The 19,311-nt window shown below is 47.1% G+C and overlaps 1 protein-coding gene across 10 annotated transcripts in view; it reads right to left on the bottom strand.

Annotated features, from left to right (window-relative positions):
- Positions 1-19,311, bottom strand: part of KCNIP1 (potassium voltage-gated channel interacting protein 1) — a 296,724-nt gene that overhangs the window by 178,830 nt on the left and 98,583 nt on the right. For 4 of the 10 annotated variants that reach the window (XM_003642075.6, XM_040647086.2, XM_046900499.1 and 1 more), the window contains exon 1: positions 4,236-4,322. The exons of 5 other annotated variants lie outside the window; for them this stretch is intronic. In XM_003642075.6, coding sequence (XP_003642123.1) covers positions 4,236-4,296 — 61 coding nt within the window. In that variant the 5' untranslated portion in view covers positions 4,297-4,322. Of the gene's footprint in view, positions 1-4,235; positions 4,323-4,688; positions 4,781-19,311 lie in introns of those variants that run through there. One more of the 10 variants, XM_046900500.1, reaches the window with a different exon arrangement.

A 19,311-nucleotide genomic window follows, 5' to 3' on the forward strand; every position in this document is an offset into this window, starting at 1 on the left:
ATAGAGCTGCACCAAAACAGCTTACAAAAAATTATTTTGTAAAGGTACCCAGTAGGCAAAGTGAACACCAGGGCAGCTCCCCTGCCCCAATCCATCACCTCTGCTCTACAGATGTAGCACTGAACAAGACCAACCCCCTGCAACACCTCTGAGCACGTCTGAGCAAAAGAAGAGGTTGTTCTAAACCAGGCACTAATGCACTGTTCTAAGACAGTGCCACCACTGCCTTATTAAGACTGACCCATCAAGTATTGTGTAATGGTTTTCTGGTAAGTCATGCACTTGAAAATACAGCTGGTGAGACACAGGATCCGATGCTTTTGGACGATGAGCCATCTCAAAGCCAACTTTACTTCAAAACTAATTACTGACGCTTTAAGCCAAGTGAATTCATACTGTTAGCTCTTGCAAAATTAAACAACTATGTCGGGGTCCTATTGATAGTTACTTGCATTCAGCACACTGCAATTCCCAGCCAGAAGTCGTACTTTCTGCTGGTGTAGCCAGAGTTAAGAGCTGGGACCTGCAGCTTCAAGGCCAACAAGACACAGGTAATGGAAATATGTGAGTTATATTTCACTTTCACTGGGGGTGGGAGAGAGAAAAGATAGAGCAAACACAACTGATGCCTCTCATCTTATTCCTTAATTCAACTTATTCCTCAACCTTTCTCTGTGACTGGAATTGAATCTGCCCACAAAAGGCAGTGTAACCATCCCCACTGCACACGGGGAGTACAGAACGCAGCCAAAACATGAAATCCACCCTGTTGAACCAATCTGCTGATCTGAACGTTTCCATGACAAATATGGAAATGGCTGATTCTAGCCACAAATTTGGTCCTGATTGGCTGCAGACTGTAAAAACACATGAGAAATCTCTATTTCAGCAGTGAGTTGAAAACAGAGATGTATTTGTGCTGTGCGTTATCTGCTGTGCTGGCCCTCTGCCTTTTAGTGTTGTTTTTATTTTTTTCCCACTAACTCATTTACCATTTTATTGCTTATGTTTGCTGGAGGATATACAAGCAACTTGAAATTCTCAAGTCTGTCTTCGTCTTGCATCTATTGCTAACTGCTAATGTGCTAAGAGAGGGCCGGGTGCTCCTCTTGGCTTCACTGGTGCTTAGTGCACTGAGCTCCCAGAGGTTCTTACCATCCCTGGTGCCTCCAGACCCTTTTTTCTGTGGGCTGGCAAGGTGACAGCAGTGCCCCAGCAGTGAGGACATGCTGTTGACTCAGGCCAGTTTGTCCCCACTGGCTCCCCAGGACGGCTGAGAAGCTTTGCTGATGTAAGGACAGGAGTGACGAGGTGCTATTTTTCGTTTGGCCAACTCATGGAAGCTGAAGGAGGCAGGCAAGAGGAATCCCAACAGGGAATGAAATTAAAATGCCATCAGTTCAGGAGATCAGAGGAAATAACTTCTGATGAAATGTACAAACAACCTATGGAACTACGCTGCATCACCACAGAAGCCAATGGCTCATCTCACCGATGAACTAGAGTCATCTCAGAGACCAGGGAAAGCTTTGCTACTAGGAACACAGATCTAGGAAACAGAACCTGTTACCCCAAAGCAGAGGCTGCATGGCTCACAACCTGCCTAGACAAAGCATTCGGTTACACTGCACTGGGCGCTCACACTCAAGCCAAAAGTGTGCTCTCTTTTACAAACAGCACTGCTCACTCCCAGACAAAAGGTCCTGCACCTGGCAGACCACTGCTCTGCACTTCAAGGCAGCTTCTGGCTCCACATGAGGTGCGAGGGGCAGAAATACAAGCCACATCTTCTGCACCAAGCCATGAAGGGCTCAGCACTGGGCTCTTCAGCCCTCTCTGTCAGCATCGACCTCCTTACTTACGGATAGGAAACTCCTGGCTTTAGACATCGCCTGCTTCTTTTACCTATTCTTAAAACAAGATACTTGCATAGGTTTTGCTTTTGGTTTATTACACCAAAGCAGCTTAAGATCTGTCCATAAGCTGCTTGGCAAGACAAGGCTGTACAAATTGCCTTCCAATGCCTTGGAAGAGCACACAGTTAGCAAGATTATAGCGTGTTCGCAGAGCTGTGGATCTAGACCCGTTACAACCATTTCTTCAAGCTCCTGTTCTGGCAGTAGCACTTAGCTTTTATATTAATCCTGAAATACCCAAATAAACACACAGGAATACTAAAAACCAAACAGGAGATAATAAAGAATCTAATAATGAAACAGATCACAAACACTTCACTCAATAGAAGACAATGCTACCAAATGGAGCTGCTAACCTGGGTGCTGCAGGCAGTGCGCCCCGCAGCCAAGAAGGCAGAAGCTTTGGCAGGGCCAAACGTGCACCTTGTCTTCACAGCTCATTGAAGTGAGAGCTCAGCCAAACTGCAAAGACGAAGTGGAATCCTTGGAGTACCGCTCGAGGAACATTTGCAACTGGCTGAAGTCAGCCAAACCAACAGCAGTGGTCCACAATGCTCCTTCCTGCCACACTAACAGTGACCTAAAGGTGTGGCATCCCTTGCTGGCTTTGGAAATGTCCAAGAAAATCAACGGGATTTCTTCCATATTACTCTTTCCAACCGAGTACCCTACTAATTGACAGCAACGCCTGGATAACACATCAGAGCCAAGAGGAGATATCTCTGGGAGCACAGGATTTGATAAATATAGCTGAACCACCAAAGCCAGCAGCAGGCATCAGCAAGATGGAATCCCACTGGAGATGGTAAAAAGTGTGACCAGACGCTGCATTTTTACTGCTTGTGAATTCCAACAAAGCAGTTTCTTCCATCCATGAGGGAACGGAGCCAATTGGAAGTCAGCATTGTAGTGGAGAACAGATACATTCAACCAAAAATGATCTACATCTACTGCAAGTCAGACACAGCCATCAGACTGCTAACAGGTGAATGGGACCCTGCCTGCTGCCCCCACAACCACTGCCCAGCACCACTCTGCTCCATGTGTCACTCAGGGTCTCTGTGGTCAGACAGTTCTGACTGTACCATAAGGAATATCACACAGCCCAGAGAATCATACAGGCATGGCTGTATTACGCGTAAGACAAAAAGACAAACTGCACACCATGCATACACACACATTATCAGAATATTTTATCCCACCAGGTCAACCATTTGTCTTGGCTCAGGAACACAAGATTTTACACGTGCTCACAAACTTGCACAATTAAACACCTTCCACCGTCCTTCCCACTTTTCTCTTGACAGTGAATGCTTGAAGTTCCATATTTCCAAAGATGATATTTTTGTCCTTTGAATTGCTAGCAAATCCAAACCAACTTTCAATTCAAAAGCATACATGTGAGTGAGCAACAGATCCAGTGGAAATAGAGACCTACCCTAGAAATACTGATAGACTGCTAAATGCAGAGGTTCTGGCAGGGAATATTCCCAAATAGCAGACAGACTTGCCAAAGTTTCGAGGTTTTCTTTCAGGTGCTCTCTAAACAGTATCATTCTGTATCGCACCAATGTGCCCCCAGCAGGGCTTTCAACTTTCTGCTCAGCAGCACCATGGAATTTCTGAATTAACCCCGCAAGAAACTGAGCAGAGCTCAGGCAAATACGATACAAACCAGACCTCCTGAAAAATCAGCATTCTGCAGCCAGTATTTATGGATGTAAGGATTTTAATCCCCGGGATTGCTGCTCGCTTTCTCTATTATTTTTTTCCACGAGCTTCCCCTCCTCTCCTTCCTTATAAAAATATCCTAAGATTTTTCCTCTTGGTAATCCTCATAAAACACACATCATTAGCACTGCACGCTTGGGGTTGGATTGCAGGAATACAACACTGCCTCTAACAATACTTTCTGAGTAAGAAACCACAAGCCATTGGGAAGAATTTGCCGTGCAGCTACGTTTTATTCCCTCCTCAGTGGGTTTACAGAGCATGGGATTTGGGAATAAACAGGTCTCTCCTGCAAGAGCTCTGCATATGGAGCCACCGAGTTTCTCCTCCTCGCCCATGCCTGTATGAAGCATTACAAGATTTCAGATGGTTCTCCCCTCCAAAGCCCCTCCACAGCAATTTCCTCGTGCCCACACGTTTCCTCCACCACCTCACACCCCACTCTCCTCTCCTCTGCAAATTACAACTCACATAAACACCGCTGGCTTACTTGCAAGCGGCACATGTTCATTTTCTCCTCCCTTCCTGATCCTAATTTTTATGGCAGCAAATACACGGAAGGGACGAGGAAAGCAAAGCACATCTTACCTTTCGATGGTCTTCTTTGTTTCGTTTGTAGAGAGGAGAACGTACCCATCACAGCACCCATTGCAAACGCTACTCCTGAGTTTTCGTGGAGGATTTATTTTGGCTGGGCTGGTTTTGATCCTCCTCACTCCCCTCCCTCCCACCGCCAGCGCACAAAATCTATGTGAGATGCCCACGAGAACGAAACAAAACAGAGGAAGTCAAGAGAAGAAAGAAAAGAAGAAAGGAGGAGGGAAAAAGCGAAGCACTGCAGCTCGGCGCTCAGCAAGCGTTAAGCTTCGAGGGCTTTTTTTTCTTTTTAGTCAACACACATGCACTGACTCACAGCCGGCTGCACTGTTATTATTCAGAACAGCTCCCCATCAAAATTTAAATGCTAGGTAGATTCCCTTAGACCAGAGCTGGCAGCAGATGCATCAAAATATTTACTGAAGCACAGCCACACAAACACACAGGGTAATTCTTCCTCCCGCTCCCTGATGGCTCCAACCAGCAGCCTGGAGGTCTATGGGGAGAGCATCAGCGCATCGCTCCCAGTGAATGCTAAGCTGGCGTCCCGGAGGCGCGGTGAGGGGCACAGGGGGGGGTGCCAGGGCTGCACCAATCCCGAATGAATGGGAATCTTCTGAGTGAGAAACGAGAGCGTGTGAGCCGTCAGAGCCCCAGCTGCCCCGACTGCGTGCTCCTGCTAATGAGGAGGCTGACAGAAAGGTAGGAAACGGCAATCCCTAACGTTCATCTCGAGCATAAAAGTCAGGGGGAAAATAAAGCATAACAGCAGAAATGGGTAAAAAATGTCCCTCCGATCCTGAGCCCTTGTGTGCTCGCTCACACAGCAGAGGCATTTATGAGACCGTTATCAATGAGTTATTTTCCTACAAGTATGTTCACATCCTTTCTGGGGACACAAAAGCTGCAAAGTGGTGAACAAAACCCCGCGAATGTTTGGTGGCTCAAAGGATGCTGGACAACTCTCTGCTTTCTTTGGTTCATATTTCAACATATCCATGGTGCATCTTGTGATTTTTCCTTGGCAGATGGAAACGACAAGTGCTGAGGCACAGAAGGAGTTAAAGTCAGGAAGGCAGAATTAATTTGCTATTTGCTCACAGGGACTTCAATTAAGGCAGCATCTGCGCAAACGCTGCTTTTATCTGAAGAACCTCATTCCCACACTGGAGACCAAAGCACCACAACAGGTTTCTTCAGCTTTCCTTTCACTTAGGAGAACAATTTCATCAAAGCCATCTTCCAGAGCCCCAGGAACCAGAAGCTGACAAGCACTGCTCTCCTGCAGCGCAGCCCTGGGTCTTCCCCTGCTCACAGCCGGCCAGCAGAGCAGCACCGGAGGTGCCTTCGCATCCCCTGTGCATGCCAGCAAACGGTGCTCAATCAGCTTAAGTACTTGCAACAGGCTGTGGTGCTATGCATAATTTTCTTTTTCCATTTTATAACTCAAAATACAGCATTTCTTAAAGCATACTGTGCTAACACAGTGCCAAAGTCCTGAACTCACACATAGCAGCTTGCAGGTGGATGCGAAGCTCCTGGCACTGCCCTGGGTCCCCCCCTGCCCCCAGGCTCCAGCAAAGGGCCTCCCCCAGCCTCAGGCTGCGCTCATCTCCAGGAGGCTCTGAAGAACTCTGAGATTAAACACCTTTTCATCCAAATACCTATAGCATCTATTTGATTAGTATTTTATTTGCACCTACATGTTAAAATATGAGACAGCTTGCAGCACACATGTGGAAATGCCCCACCACTCTTGGGGTTCTTGAGGATGACCAGAGGCTCTGGGAGATGGCAGCAGCTCCTCAGCACCCGGTGTCTGGCTCAGTCAGCTCCACGCCAAACAGGAGCAATGAGGAGCTCCCTGCAGTGCAGGTGGGTCTGTGCCCTCTGTGCTACTTTCAGGCACAGATGTGGTTGACCACACGGGAGCTACATAGGAAAAAAGGAATCTAGGAAGACAAAATTGCATTCCTGATGCTGCACTGCTGTTAGCTTGGAGCAGCACGGTATACGGAGTCAGAGGGCACGTGTGGATATTTGGTTTTCTTTGAGACTTGAAAGGAAAAATGGTTTGTCTTGGCTAGGAGCCAGCACTGCCAAATCCCTGTGACATCATGGGAATCGCTCACTGCGTGCCTTTCTCTTTGTATGACTAAAATATGCAAAACAGGAATGAGAGGAAGAGCTGTATGTGAGCCTGGACAAAGAGCACGGAGTCCCAAACCACGAGTTCACCAGCAGATGCTTTCTCTCACAGCCAAAAACCAGGATCTCAGAGGAACAGAAGAGCTGTAAACAATAATGAATTAGTGTATGCGACACTGCAGGCAGGAATTGCCTTTCCCTGAAGATGACCATCCAGATTTATCAGGCTAAGAGGTATTACTTGCTTGGGGTGCAAGAGATGCTGATGGTTACCTCTACACGAGGACCAGAAGCCTGGGTTCTATTCCCTCTCACCGTATCTGCAAGACCCATGAGCTCCTGCTAATTATCACTGCTCTCTGCTAGCAATTAAACCTCATTCCACCACTTTGCCATTACAGTACACCTTATAGCAGAAGGTGGTTTTGTTCGGTATGCAGCAACGTGGATCTTGACCAGCAGGAAACACCCCCCAAAGCACTGCATCCCACTGTGCCTGGGAGTCATCAGCCATCTTCCCTTGGTAAAGCAAAGCTACGGCGCCCATGTTTAAGACTAGTGAGGAAAAGTCTCCAAAGTACCCAGATTTTAAAAGCTATGGCGTTAGTGAAATTCATTCTGATGTTCTCCTTTTATTGGTTTTTTCTCCCAAAGTACAGCGCTGAGCATTCGTGTAATAGTAACACAAAATCAAAAAGGGATGGTTTATGGCAAGCCCTTGTCCTTCGTCCTGCAGCAATCCACATGGAGTGCTCCCAGGTACGTTCTGCCTTAAAAAGGCTCAATTAACATCACCAATTCCTTCTCTCTCCTGGTTATACAGTGACCCAGGTGGCCGTGCCCATCATTCCTCCCCAGGGCAGACACTGAGGAAGCACAGCACTCCCCCTGCACACGCAGCCATGCACCATGGGCGCTGCCCACAGCCCCATGCCCTCTCTTCCAGCTCTGATTTTTTAAAACAAAAGATGTACAGAACTGGCTAGCCGGGAGGAAAAAAATAATCCAAAGCCAAGAGGAAAAATGTTCCTTTTCTAAGAGAATGAAATGAGAGTTTCTGTTGCTTAGCAAATTTTTAACCCATTGCTGTCCTCAGCTGTTTGTGCCAAACACCGCTGCCATGTGCACTGCCTGGCCCCAGGCCCTGGCAGGAGCTCCTTGGGAATAACGCCTTGATAAGACTGCTCAGGTTTCAACTGTACTAACCCGTACATATAAGGTGTGTTTGCTTATGATGAATATGCATCATTAATTCCCTGAAACTGCCCCAGCTTGAAGCAGGAATACAGACAGCGAAGGAAAGTTCTCCCACCAAGCAAACAAAGCCACCTTACAGTGCTACGGGGATGGATGGAAGCAGCATGGGATGATCTGCTGTGCCACAGCAAGGTGACAAAGAGACCAAGCTGAGGCTGCTTTTGCTGCTCTATACCTGTAAAAATTGCCTGGGGATCCTTAGGGTCCATCACTTGCCTTTTTCTTTGGTCATTGCAAGAACACACAGTAAGTCTCCCTATTCCGGCTTTTCACAAGGAATTCACCACTCATGTGGCTTTGCTTTTGTTTCTCTGTTATTTTTCCCCCGATTTTTTTGGTAATGTTTCTTCCAAAATAGCAAACCTAATTTCACCCCTTCTCCACTCACGAGCCATTACAACACAGCAGGATGTTTTCCAAGGAGCCTTTCTACTCTGGGTAAGGACAAGGCAGAACAGGACCAGTAAGAGATTCATTACTGCACCTCTAGGGGCCCAAAGCAAATTCTCATGCTAGTTAGTTTTGCCAGCTCTCAAAAGGCAGAGGTCCTCCCTTTCATTTTGCAGGAAATATATTTTTCATTACATGAAAGCCAGTGAATAATAAAACTGGGAAATCAGACGGAATAGATGAGACTTGAAGCTTGGGGATCATCTAGATTGTCATGCAAATACAGCACTGACAGCGTTAATTGAAATGTTAGGAAGCCACTTGCTTTCCAGTCTATATAGCATAGACAGCTATGCAAAACCAAACCAAATAAAGGCCAGTGTCACTCCGTGCCACCAAGTGGGGAATGAGAAGTGAGGTGCTGGGGTCAGAGCAGTGAGGGGTCACAGCAGTGAGGGGTGCTCTCCTGAGGAGAGCAGCGCAGGGCTGACACGTGGCACCCCAGGCTGGAGCAGCAGCCCCTCCTGAAACACAGGGTCAGGCACTGCTGTGCTGCTCTGTCCGTCCTCCTGGAGAGCGTCGAGAGAGATTGCCCACACGCAGACATCTGTGTGCTCCAAGGAAAGGAAAAAGAAAGATGGAGGTCTCGTTCTGCCTATATGAGTCAGCACAGCGAGAGCTGGAAATAAAACTGCATTACTGTCTGCTGGTTCATCTTTGGTTTAGTAATAAAACTGAGCAGGACTCCACAGAGCAGACCTAGCGCTTGCCCTAAGGACGTCACACTTGAAAACAGATAGCTGAGAGCTCGGGAAGGGAATACTTCACATTTCTAGTGACAACTTCAACACAACACGAGGCGGATGCTGCTTTCTGTCTTCGGCTGGATAATTTCTTCTGTAAGCAGAGGGAGAACATTTGCAGAAAAGTATCAACAAAGCCAGGGGATGAGAGCTGGGGGCTGGGAGGGAGAGCCAGGCAGGGCCCCGCGCTGCCCCAGCAGCAGGAGATGGAGCTGAGTGCTGTGCAGGCAGCAGCCAGGAGCCAGTGGGTGGGGAGTGCCATGAAAGAATCTGCCTGGGGGAGGAGGCCTGGGGTCCGTCCCAAAACAAGGCTGTGGGGTAGGAGTGCTCCAATGGGGAGTGCACCTGAGCCAGGGCTGCATGCAGACGAGCACTTTGGGGCAGAGCTGCAAACTTTGTTTCTCGAGATGCCGCCAGGGCAATGCCTGGGAATGAAAAAGCTCACATTTCAGTAATGAAAATCATGTATCATCCCATGAAATATGCTTGAACTTTGTGCCAAGCACAGTCCTGCCTTTCAAAATTATGAAATTCCTAAGGGAGAAACTGCGTGGCTGTCTGAAGATGGATACCCCGAGGGATGGGGACAGAATTGTGACACCACACAGATTCTGGGCACCAGGTCAGCCCTGCGCCATGCCAGCAGGAGCTCCTGCCCTTTGAAAAGCAGTATGTGAATGTAAATGCAGTGTACCAAAGCCTCTCCTACACAGGGAATGAGGAGAGGGCTTTTTAAGGGAATTCTGGCAGTCAGCACAGCAGAAAATGCCACAGACCCGTGACCCAGCTTCCCTCCCTGCAGACGACCAAGCTGCACCCTGCCACGTTCCACCAGTCTGACTGAGACAGCCCAGTGCAAGGGGACCACAGTAACCACAGTGGCATCTCTGGCAGCGCTGAGGGCTGCAATCACCACGTGCTCTGCTGCTAGGAACTCTGCAAGGAGCAGCCAGTGGCAGGTACCAGGTGCACGCACAGAACCAAAGCTCAGAAAACAATCCTTATATCTTAACCTATTAGCACTTATTTTGCATCGACAGCCTCTGGGAATACTACAGAGGACGTGCAGAGCTAAACTAACAAGCCCACAGCAATGTGCGCTGTGACCAGACAGAAAAAGGCCCCGGGGAAACGTGTCCTAGCTGTGCACACGATGACAAGGACAGCTCTGAGAGCAGCTGGGAATGCCAACGCCAGCATGGGACACGTGTGTGCTCCCTCCCTCACGCCAGGATAACGTACAGAGTAAGTGGGCTGAGTGACAGAGCTCGGTGGTGTTGTGCTCCCATTAAAGAGAATATGTCAGGACGGTATGAAGAATGGGAACAAGGGAGGTCAATCTGAGTTAACAGCTGGTTTCATTTCTTTCTTACCACAACGATCAAAGGGGTCTTACTGAACAAAAACAAATAAATAAATAAATGAGCAATCCTCACTTATTTTGTACTGACTGATAACGAATTGACTCCAAACATTTCTACTGAGTTCACCTCAGGGAAGAACTGAGGGAAGAGCAGACGTTCACATGCTGGGGTCTCTCCCTCTGTTTTGCTTTAGTGCACTGTGAAGAAATGTGCCAAACTAACCACGTATAATTCAGGTCACTGAACAGATGCACGTACCACTCTGTAACTAACGGGGGTATTTCATCAGCTATTTTTGGTTTGCATTTCACCTCCCATCACAGGGTCTTGTAAAAGAGAGCAAGAGCAGCCACTAGACACCTCTAGGTAAGCTCGGCTGCTGTCAAGTTAAATCACACCCGTGCAAAGCAGGCTAAATAAGACAGTGCTCTGTTTGTGCATTTCAGCTGCAGCGTTCTGGATGTGTGAGGGCATTCCTGGTGGGGTTCTGCTCGGATATGCTCTCCAAGTCACAACTTTTGCTTTCCAGTCATTAACAGTAACACGCTTTAACTGAGATGACACACAGCATTCATTGCATCATTTCATAACTTTAGAAGCACGACTTTCTTATGAAGATTCGTAATTTTCATGTTCTACGCTGCAATCTTCTCTGCTAGAAGAAAACATGATGGGCATATTCCACTACAGCTTGCTGCTTGCAGCCATTACAAATAATCCATTAAAATGGAGATTAGTTTGGCAAGTTTCATTAAGATGAGCATCAGCACCTCCCAGACTCATAACACCCTGTGCACCGAGCAGACAGCTCTATGACTGTTAATTTCCCATCCTGTGAATGCACACCTTCTGATGCTCCACCTCCGCAGACTGCTTGCAGGAAAGCAATTGTTTTCTATACAAAGATCCCCTCAGTACGTTAGCCCCAGCCTAGCGTATCACCTGGGAGTATTTTGATTCACTGCTAGCGTGTATTGAACTACATCAGTGAGATGGAGCAGACCCTACTGGGCACAAACAGGCTCTGAAGATGGGACTTGCTGTCTGCCCCAAGCATATAACTAAAGGCAGATTACGTCCCATTCCCTGCTGCTGCTACAGCAGCCCCTAACACAGCTGGCTTAAGAACCAGTATCAAATGTGAGCAGGGCAGTGGCTTACCAGTATCTATGCAAGCAATCATGGGGAATCACATCGTCCCTATGGAAACCTCAAGGTCTGTGACATGTACAGTGATTACTGCCAGTGATTAATGCACTAAAATCATTCACAAAATTAAAATGAAGACTGAATAGCATCACAAGCAAAATTTACAAGTAAATGGAAATAAAGCAGGATCAGTGGCCACTAAGTGGTGTAATAGTGGGATCTGCAGACTGGAGCCTCCTTACCATGGGACCCAGGGACAAAACAGGCTTTTTGCTCTACAGAGGCTTTCATGGCAACAACTAAATAAATGATTATTTCAGGTAGCACCCAAGCAGCTAAAATCACTGATATTCTCCCCTTCCAACACATGTTTTCAGGATTCTTGAAATCATAGAATCATAGAATTGCTAAGGTTGGAAAAGACCCACAGGATCATCCAGTCCAACCATTCGCCTTTCATCAATAATCATAACAGAATCATAACAGAAGCCCAGCCCTGCTGCAGCCCTGTGCCCGCAGCCCAGCAGCAGCACTCCCAGCACACCCCAAGGATGCTGCCCGAGCACTGGGGCTGCTCGCTGGCCCTGTGAGGGCTGCCCAAGTTGTTGCCCGGCTCAGCAAGCGGTGCAGAGGAGCAGCAGGCCTTCCAACCAAGGAAAAGCACGGTGTGGGGAGCAGGAGCTAGTTCTCATGTAGGTTCAGGTGCAGTGCTACGTGGCGCAACTACAAAGCAAAGTGAAGATGTGAAAAGCAGCGAAGGCACAAACAACTGGGACAGGTTTGGAGGTGAGTGCATTATGCAGCTATCACCTGGTTGGGGCAGTGACTGCAGTGCCCTGCTAACGTGCTGCTCCCTGCACTACTGATGTGTATTTCCATCTATAACTCCACCGTAACTTCGTTTAAGCAAGAGAATCCACATTAAGGTTACAGCAGATGAAGAATGCTTCCAATAAAGGGATGCATGCGCTCCTGTAGTGCTGACTGCTGGTCTGAGTTATTACTATTACAACTCGAAGGCTGAAGCGCTCCCCAAATCACATCATCAGTGATAGCTACCATCAAATTCTGTCCAGTACAGCAGCCGAGATACTCTCTGCTCTCATTAACTAGTTATGCATATTCCATTTCAAGAGGAACCAATGGCAGGGTGGGCACAGCACCAAGTCCGAGTGCAAGCAGCAGGCTGCTGCATGCAATAACCTTAACCGAAGCAAACAGACTCAAAATCTGAATGTTGGTGTTCAGTCAGAGGGTATTTTATGTCAGTTTTCCCAGTTGAGGGTATTTTTGAACCACTGCCATTGTCACGGCACATTGACCACACAGCTCTGGGTGTGGAGGTGTGCTGGGTGCAGCACTCAGGGCTCGGCCGCAGCAGGGCCAGGTGTGCAGCCCCATCCCCAAACCCTCAGGCACAGAACAGATATTTCTGCTGCTAATCCATAAGGAGTGGGAATGTCCATCTCTGCCGAGCAGCTGCAGGTACCTACAGATGCTCCTGGTGGAAGAAAAGGCATACAGGCCTCTGTCATAACGTGAGGGGTACCTTAAGAACCAAGGACCTGTGGCACTGGCAACTTTCTGCAGAAGCTGATGAACGACTTCTCATCAGGTGCAGACCACTGATTTCCAAGCAGCCCTCAGTTTCCTTCCCAGGTCCTCTCAGCAGAAGACTTACTGCTTGTTTCAGATTCAATTCTTGCCAACAGGATGACAGCAAAATATATATATATATATATTATCAACCCTATAGGAAACACATCTTCAGCAGTCCTCTTTGTGAGCTACAAAAATTGTCATCAAGGCTTCATTAATCTAAGACAAAAAGCCTTGGCACAAAGCAGAGCCACCAGAAATGGAAAACCTGCAGTGTGTGCCCAGCTCTGGGGGTCCCAAGGGCAGCTGAGACCGCAGGCAATGCTTCCCTGACCCCACTGCTTCCTCGAGGTGCCCCTGCAGAGCCCCCACACGTGTTGGGCTGTACACGGAGGCACTGAATGTCAGACACCATCAGCTATAATGCAATATGCAAAACCCTCCTGGGCAAATGCAGCACAGCGACACGGGGGACACCATTCTCCCACTGACTTTCAGGCTACAGGGCCATTTTAAATATACAGTATCTTCTCTCTTTGACGAGTCTAGATTTATTTGGAAGACTCACACTTTCCTGCCCTTCTGCACAGAAAGATAAGAAAAAAACTTCTGACTTCACCTAACAGCACACAGGAAAAAAAAGGAGATTGTAGTTCTACTGCTCCTGGTGTTAAGAGGAGTCCCTGGCCTCATTGCTTTAAGATACAGCAGCAAAAATCAAGCCAGTCTCTGTTCCTGCTCTGGATATCAGAGCACTCCAGGAACACAAATCTGAGGCTCACTGAAGCACTGACAATAAAACACCCACAGGGATGCGCTGACCTCTCCCGTCCTTCTAACGTGGGGCTGACATTCTAAACAGAGACACATGTGGGAAGGAAAGGAGGGGAAAAAAAGGAAGGAAAAGAAAAAGGAGAAGATCCCTTGCACACCAGGAGTGGCCATATTCTATCAGAAGGGATTTGGGAGAGAGTCACAATGACAATTTCATGAAGCACTGAAATTTGAACAAGTGTCGAGCATATCCTGGGACCTCATGAAACTGCAACACTGACCCTAAGCACAAACACAACTCTCCCAAACCCTTCTCAAGCTGCAAACTCAGCGGTAGATAGACAGGCACAGGGGAGGCACCTGAGATGAGGTGCTGGGATGTCCTGGAGCACAGCCACGTCAGGGCTCAGCTGAGCCTGAGGTAAGACCGACTCCAAAGGGGCTGTCCTACTCATCTCTGGTTTGCGAGGCAGCTCAATGGGATGGATGTTACAAAGCTGCAACATGATGCATTTGATAGCAGAAGAAAAAGAAAAAAAAAAGTGTAATGAAAAGCATTCCTCATCATTTTATTTCTTCTCATGTCGGCAAATAGGCAAACCCTTCCAGCTGCATATCCCTGCTCGTTAGAGAAGAGATGCACCACAAATCTAAAATGCTGGGACCCACGTTCTGCTTGTTATTGAGCTGTTCAGAAGCAATTTCTCCATTGTTTCTTGATTAGAGATATTTGTGAAAATTATTTTTCATACATTCCCGTCACAGGCAAAATAGCTGCGCCTAGCATTTAAATTACAGCATTCAGCAACCTTGCTTGTGTTAATTAACACTATACATGTGAACAAGATGTGGATTAGCATAATGTAAGTATTCACAGGTGACAATGACAGGTCCAGACAGAGGCAAAGGAGGTCTCCAGCAACACATGCATTTTAAATCATGCCATCAGTACACCCAGTCCAGCAGCAACAGCTTTTAGAAAGGGATGTCATGTATAAGATGCACTGAACCATGTAATGCATGCACCTGAAAAAGGGCTCACTGCTTTGGTGATGAGCAGAAAGTCTCTCTGTTGGATGAAGTTACAGGAATTCAGGGGCAGTGAGGGCAGAAACCTCAACTACAGCTGAGAAAAGCTGTTTCCTGCAGAGTGTTCATGCTCTGTCCCTGTAAGATGCTGACCACAGCTGGAAGCTGGAGAAGGATGGGGTGCAGCTCTGGAAAGCAAACTCACATGAGCAAATAAGCCACTAGGAGCAGAAAACTTGACAAATTTCAGGTAATTCCTACTGGTGAATCAATACCTCCTTATTTCACTGGCACCAGTATCAAATCTTTCCTCCTTTCCTAATGACCATCCACATACCTAATACTCATTCTTTACGTTGCGCTCGATATACAGGAGCATTAGTGCTAACTCAAGCCCACGTGGGGGAGCTCCACATGCCCCTGCCATACTCCACACCCACAGTCAGGCAGCAATACAACTGGAGGTCAAGAAGGACCAAAGGCAGCAGAGGGAAGGAGCAATCAGAAGGGCCAACAAATGGCAACAGCTCGAAATAGTGACGCTGTGGAGGGGAAGAGAGAGAGCAGACACCAAATGAGAGAAAATCGGGAGAAAAGTATTTAAACACTTATTTTTAAATGATTTGATCCTTTGGTCCCCTTGAAGTTAATGAAGCATTGCTTCATGTCAACAAGGAGGTGCAGGGGATGCAGCCGCCTCTCCTGGAGGCTGTGACTGCGGCTCAATGGCAGACATCCCAGGCTCGGTGCTTTCTGGCTGACCCTGGCTGAGCATCACTTCTTCTATCATTTCCTCCCCTCTTCATGGGAGATTCCTATCAGTCCAGCTCCTGTCTCCCACCTTGCCAGGTGAGCACCAAGGCTGAGAATTCATCAAATCGTTCTGAGAAGCGTCTGCTGCTTTTGTCAATTAATTACTTCTTGCAGGCCTGCTGAATTTTTCATTGACCTCTCGTTCCTTTTGTATCTGAAAAATCTCAACTTATTTAACTTCTTCTTCAGTCTTCCTTTCTTACTCCAAGCGTTCCTTTGTAGTAATTTTCTACATTGTGCTCAGCCTTGTTCTTTGATCCTCTGATCCTTCTGCTATAATTAGATCTGATGCCTCCACTCACCCACACCTTTGTGAAGCTGTGATTGGACTTGGAATTTTCTTGACGGTTCAAAAAATAAAGAGATCAGTGAGCTACCCTTTAAAATAGGTGGTTATCTATAACTCAAAGGTGCAGAGCAAATTCTGGGCAGAAACTTGAATGCATTCAGTACTGAATGGCGTTTATCCTTTGCACATTAATTACAATTCCACAGATCTGGCACTTTCAATAAGAGCTCTTGGCTGGTGCTTCTGAAGCCCAGAGAAGAAGGACTTCACTCTTGAAGAGACAAACTAAAAATCTACCCAAACAAAAATAAATAAAAGTGTTTTCCAATTCTTAATAGATACAAAAGACACCATTTTGAGCCTGTGGTGTGCTAAGAAAATGCCTCACAACTATTCTCTTTGAACTTGTGTCTTTATGAAAGCAGTGAGATGTGGGTTCCTGAAGCAAACTGACCGGAAGGTGCAACAGTCTGATAGGATGTGCTGAAGAAACAGCCATGATGCAGTAGCTTAAATAGCAGAAAGGAAAGCTTTAGTGATAAAGGGCTCAGAGAATTGGAGACCTTTTTTTTCCCCCAAACTCCAAACCAACATTTTTTTTTTTTTTTGTCTTATTGATTTAGTCCAATGGGGAATGGCTTTTTGAGCACCAGGCTGGCTCTCTCCACCCCAATTGCAGCCACCCCACAGCACAGTGCTGGCAGCCCCTCTATAGCCCCACCTGAGCAGCAATGTGTTGGAGAGCTGCTTTCCAATTGGAGCTACAAACCACACTCACCACTACTTCAATTCCAAAGGACACCTAAAATCCCCCTTAATTTCCATGCTTGAAACAGAATTTTATTAGCTGCTGGGGATTACAAACAGGAGTTCACATTAATACAACTCACCAGCTGCTGATGTATTTACACAGCATGACTCAAACATGAGTTTGTGGTGTAGCAACTCTCACACAAGCTAAATTAATTCCATAGTAATTAATACAAGTGGGGATGGCTCAGGTTAATTCTGCAATGAAAATATAGCCCACAGGACAATTTACATGAATGTGCTGCAGGAGAGAAACTGACTTCTCCCCCCAGGGAGATGATGCTCCAGTCTTGAAATACCTGGAAAGGGGATCTGACTGGGGAAAATCCGCTTTTCCTTGTAGAAGCAGAGGAAACCCTCATTGTGGCCACATGGCAGGCAGCTCCCTTTCCCACCACATGCAATTGTCTGTCCAGTTAGCCTGCAGGCATGCAGCCAGAAAAGGAGGATAGAGCCCCTGCATAGTCAAAGTCAACTAGGGAATCACAGGAAAACAGCAGGAATGCAAAGCACTCCTAGCTTGGCTGCATAAAGACGGGTCCCTGATGTGCCCTGCTTTGCCCTCCTCAGTGTAGGAGGCTCCTCGTGCACAAAGCACTGTTTTTCTTGGCTGCCTAAGACAGCACTGGAGCACTGAGAGCCGCTGCCTCCATCCCCACCAGATCCCAAGCCAAAGATTGCCACCCACAGGCACCTCCCTTCCCAAGGAATACAGCCCTGGCCAGCAGTAATGCTACAAGAAGCCCTATTTCTCCTCCCAAATGCATGCATACACAAGATGATGGTGAACATTTTATTATATGTAATGACCACGATGCCAACATTTCAAAGAACTCTTTTTGTTGTAATGTTTTCTAATTGTTTCCCCTGGGAGGTGAAAAGACTAAGTAGATGTTGTACCACAGCTCGAGAACTGCTTTGAGGTAGATAAAATGCAACCTCAGATGTACCACAATTATTTCCTGCAATTAATACTTCCCTTTCATTCGTTATTTTTTTGCTAGCAATATCAATTCCCTACAATCTACTTAAGTGCTGCAGCCCACGTTTATTCCATTATTGATGAGCTGCTGAGTAAGCCACTAAAGCTGACCAACATACCTTAGCTTGTCTGTAGCACTAAAGCTTTTTAGTGATTTAACTGTAAAATATCAGGACTTGCTGGTTATGAGCTGGTGGCTGCTGTAGGCCTAGGGATGCTGGGATCAACACAGCCATCAGGATAGGACTGCTCCTGCAGATGGGCTGTTATTCCTGCTCCAGGCTGCCACCTGCTTTATCTCCAGCTTGGCTTGCTGTGCAGTACGCATGTGCTGGGTTACTTATCACAACGCCCATCAGTCTGAGCCGAAAGCATCAACACGTAAATAACAGACAAGACCTTGTGCTCTTCTCTGCACACACACAACAACAAAGCCTGCCACATTTACAAGAACTAAAACCAGCATTTGTTGCTTTGATAATCTGTCACAGTGTAAAAAAACTAAAAGCCCTTCATCTCACTTCTTAACACCATTACCTCTTAAAAAAACTGGTTTGCAAGCTTAGACAGGTCGCCTTGTGCATCTTGGCTGTGTTCTGAAATCCAGCTGAAAACTCTCTAAAAACAAATGTTAAGACCTTCACTTAAGTAAAACAATGACAAATATTCACCTGACAGAGATAACGACCTGACCGAGGTGCAGCGTAGCTCTGGGACTTTATCAGCCTCAGGAACAAGGGAGGGCTGCAGGTACACCTCACCAAGGCTGATGTTATCCCCTCAATAAACAGCCTACAGCACATTTCTTCTCCCCACACAACTGCATTTCTAACTGACAGCTTTCAGAAGATGGATGCAAAGCACAAAGCCAACAAGCTCGGATTGAGGCTCCCATCCCTCTCCACCTAGCTGAGCTGGTCTCAAAGGGACGAGTTTCATCCAAGCAAATGAACCCAGAAATCCATTGATTCTAGCAGGCAGAGAGGGGTGGGCAATTTAAATCTGACCATTTATTTACACTGCAGCCTTTGGACAAAGCAATGAGCTTAGCCAGAGGATGCGCTTCTTTGGGGCAGGTTGTGAACAGAAACCAAAGCATCTCTCCATCTACGCACAGAATCCCAGAAGCATGCTGTGTTTCTCACTCATGTTGCAGCATCGTAGCCTTCTCAGAACAGCGCAGCTCTTCAGTAGAGCATCCCCAACATGGGTGGACAGTGATAGGACAAGGGGGAATGGTTTTAAACTGAGACAGGGGAAGTTTTTCACTCAGAGGGTGGTGACGCACTGAACAGGTTGCCCAAGGAGGGGTGGATGCCCCATCCCTGGAGGCATTCAAGGCCAGGCTGGATGTGGCTCTGGGCAGCCTGGTCTGCTGGTTGGCAACCCTGCACATAGCAGGGGGTTGAAACTAGGAGCTCATTATGGCCCTTTTCAACCCAGGCCATTCTATGATTCTGTGATCCCCATTATACCACTACACCAGGCCTCTTCAAAGTTAGGCATATTTGCAAATAAACACGATCTGTGAATTGAGCTAGCAGCAAGAAAAATATCACCAAAGGTGCTTGGAGTTGCTACTGCTGACATCCCGCTACTGAATATCCTGAGCTCCTTGTATTTCTCAGCTTTAGTCCATGCTGGTGCCAAGGCCAGCAGT

The sequence above is a fragment of the Gallus gallus genome, chromosome 13 (genome assembly GCF_016699485.2).
Source record: "Gallus gallus isolate bGalGal1 chromosome 13, bGalGal1.mat.broiler.GRCg7b, whole genome shotgun sequence".
NCBI lineage: Eukaryota > Metazoa > Chordata > Aves > Galliformes > Phasianidae > Gallus > Gallus gallus.